Source organism: Mandrillus leucophaeus, unplaced genomic scaffold (assembly GCF_000951045.1).
Source record: "Mandrillus leucophaeus isolate KB7577 unplaced genomic scaffold, Mleu.le_1.0 Scaffold653, whole genome shotgun sequence".
Lineage (NCBI taxonomy): Eukaryota > Metazoa > Chordata > Mammalia > Primates > Cercopithecidae > Mandrillus > Mandrillus leucophaeus.
This window is the reverse complement of record NW_012107064.1, coordinates 329570-333018: the sequence shown is the minus strand read 5'-3', so window position 1 is coordinate 333018 and position 3449 is coordinate 329570. Positions and strand designations below refer to the sequence as shown.

Sequence of the window (3449 nt, the reverse complement as noted above, 5' to 3'; positions counted from 1 at the left end):
GGCGGGTGGATCATGAGGGCAGGAGATTGAGACCATCCTGGCTAACACGGTGAAACCCCGTCTCTCCTAAAAATACAAAAATAAATCAGCCAGGCGTGATGGTGGGCACCTGTAGTCCCAGCTACTCGGGAGGCTGAGGCAGGAGAATTGCTTGAACACAGGAGGTGGAGGTTGCTGTGAGCCGAGATTGCGCCACTGCACTCCAGCCTGGGCGACAGAGTGAGACTCCGTCTCAAAAAGACTCCATCTCAAAAAAAAAAAAAGAAACTGCAAACTGTTTTCTAGAGTGGTTCTTCTCACCAGCAATGATCCAGTTTCTCTATAACCTTGCCAGCATTTGGTGTTGTGACTATTTTTTATTTTAACCATTCTAATAGTTGTGTAGTGATATCACCTTATGGTTTTAATTTGCATTTCTCGAATGGCTAATGATGTTGGACATCTTTTCATGTGCTTATTTGCCATCTATATATCCTCTCAGGGGAAATGCCTGTTCATGTCTTTTTATTTTTTTGAGACAGGGTCTCACTCTGTCACCCAGGCTGGAGTGCAGTAGTGTGATCTCGGCTCATTGCAACCTCTGCCTCCCAGGTTCCAGTGATCCTCCCACTTCAGCCTCCCAGGTAGCTGGGACTACAGGCACGTGCCACCATGCCCAGCTGATTTTTGCATTTTTAGTAGAGACGAAGTTTCGCCATGTCGGCCAGGCTGGTTTCGAACTCCGGACCTCAAGTGATCCGCCTGCCTTGGCCTCCCATAGTGCTGCAATTACAGGCGTGAGCCACCACACCTGGCCGTTTTCATGTCTTTTGACTATTTTCTAATTGGATTTTTTTTAGCTGTTGAGTTAAAAATATTTTTTAAAATAACAGCTTTATTGAGCACATCAGCATAATTCTCATACCATATAATTCATAATGATATGTAATTTATATCTCAATAAAGTATACAATTCAGTGGTTTGTAGTGTAACCACAGAATTGTGCACCTGTCCTCACTACAGAACATTTTCATCACCCCCAAAAGAAACCCCACACTCACCAGCAGTCACTCCCCATCCCCCTTTCCTTTAGCTCCTGCCAACCCTAATCTAATTTCTGTCTCTACGGATTTGCCTTTTCTAGACCTTTTATAAATGGAATCATAATATGTGGCCTTTTGTGTCTGGTTTCTTTCACTCAGCGTAATGTTTTCAGGGTTTATCCAGGTCGTAGTATGTATCAGCACGTTGTTCCTTGTTTATGGCCAGATAATATTCCATTGTGTGGATTGCCCACATTTTGTCTATCTATTCCTCGGAAGGACGTTTGGGTTCTTTCTCCTTTAGGGCTATTACGAATAGTGCTGCTATTGATATTCATGTATACATTTTCTGTGGACATGGACATGTTTTCATTTCTCTTTGGTATATACCTGAGAGTGAAGTTGCCGGATCCGGCAACTTTGGTTTATACCTCATGTACAAGTTTGGTATATACCTCAGAGTGAAGTTTCTGGATCCTATGGTGACTCTGTGTTTAGCCTTCGGTATATGCCTGGATCCTATGGTGACTCGGTGTTTAGCCTTTGGTATATGCCTGGATCCTATAGTGACTCTGTTTAGCCTTCGGTATATGCCTGGATCCTATGGTGACTCGGTGTTTAGCCTTTGGTATATGCCTGGATCCTATAGTGACTCTGTGTTTAGCCTTTGGTATATGCCTGATCCTATGGTGACTCTGTAGTTAACCTTCAGTATGTGCCTGGATCCTATAGTGACTCTGTGGTTAGCCTTCGGTATGTGCCTGGATCCTATAGTGCCTCTGCGTTTAGCCTTCGGTATATGCTCGGGAGTGAAGTTGTGGATCCTATGGTGACTCTGTGGTTAGCCTTCGGTATATGCCCGGGAGTGAAGTTGCCGAGTCATATGGTGACTCTGCGTTTAGCCTTCGGTATATGCCCGAGAGTGAAGTCGCCGGATCCTATGGTGACTGTGTTTAGCCTTCGGTGTATGCCAGGGGGTGAAGTTGCCAAGTCATATGGTGACTCTGCATTTAGCCTTTTGAGGACCTGCCGGACTGCTTTCCACAGTGGCTGTGTCATTTTCCATTTTCAGCAGCAGCATGTGATGGTTCTGGTTTCTCCACACCCTCACCAACACTTGTTATTACCTTTTATTGCCTTTATTTCTCATCGTGGCCACCCTAGTAGGTGGGAAGTGGTGTATCATTGTGGTTTTGATTACTTTAGAGTTTTGAGAGTTCTTTATATTTTCCTTTCTTTTTTTTTTGAGACAGGGTCTCACTCTGTCACCCAGACTGGAGTGCAATGGCATGATCTTGGCTCACTGCAACCTCTGTTTCCCAGGCTCAAGCAATTCTCCTGTCTCAGTCTGCTGAGTAGCTGGGATTACAGGCACCCACTACCACGCCCAGTTACTTTTTGTATTTTTAGTAGAGACGGGGTTTCACCATGTTGGCCAGGCTGATCTCGAATTCCTGACCTCGAGTGATCCACCCACCTCGGTCTCCCAAAGTGCTGGGAGTGAGTCTCCACCAGTCTGTCCTCTCTCTGCCCCAGTCCTACCAGCTATGGTGGATGTGCTGGGAGATAGGGAGAGAGGAAGAAAGGGACCAGGTGTCTGGGTAACCATATTCCTTCCTTTACATCACAAAGGATTTTTCTAATTCCTGCCCTTATTCCTGTTTCTCTTTCAGACCCTGGAGGAGGAGCTATTTGGGAACAATGAGGAGAGCCCAGCTTTTAAGGAGTTCTTGGACCTGCTGGGGGACACGATCACACTGCAGGATTTCAAAGGGTGGGTTTTAGCCAAGTGACGGCTCCAGTTCCATCAACAAGGGCACTAGAGGAAGGGCAAGGGGCAGACAGCTCAGTCCTCAGGGAGCACATGTGAAAGTTAAAAACACACAAGAAATGAGGGATGGCTTTCCAGGATCTGATCGCTCACTGCATTCCTAAGGAATCAGGGGTCCAAGGAGTGATCCAGTGTGGCAGACTTCCCTGAAGGCATTCACGTTTGACCCCATACTTGCCTTCCTACTTACCTTTGGCCCAGACTGAGAATGGGAGGAATCCACCTTCCCTGTCACTCACCTGCCCAGTGTGTGGGAAAGGGAGCCCCGTGCAGTTTTGGGGGGAAATGACCTGTTTTGTTTTATTTTTTATTTTTTTATTTTTGGAGACAGAGTCTTGCTTTGTCTATGCTTTTTCTTTTTTCTTTGAGATGGAGTCTCACTCTGTCACCCAGGCTGGAGTGCAGTGACACAATCTCGGCTCACTGCAACCTCCGCCTCCTGGGTTCATGCCATTCTCCTGCCTCAGCCTCCTGAGTAGCTAGGACTACAGGCGCCTGCCGCCTCGCCCGGCTAGTTTTTTGTATTTTTAGTAGAGACGGGGTTTCACCATGTTAGCCAGGATGGTCTCGATCTCCTGACCTCGTGATCTGCCTG

General features: G+C 46.6%; 1 protein-coding gene across 1 annotated transcript in view; it reads left to right on the top strand.

The window, feature by feature from the left end:
• Positions 1-3449, top strand: part of RAP1GAP2 (RAP1 GTPase activating protein 2) — a 327595-nt gene that overhangs the window by 266844 nt on the left and 57302 nt on the right. Inside the window, exon 12 of the mRNA XM_012001219.1 lies at positions 2697-2797. Within this exon, the coding sequence (XP_011856609.1) occupies positions 2697-2797 (101 nt within the window). The remainder of the gene's footprint in view (positions 1-2696; positions 2798-3449) is intronic.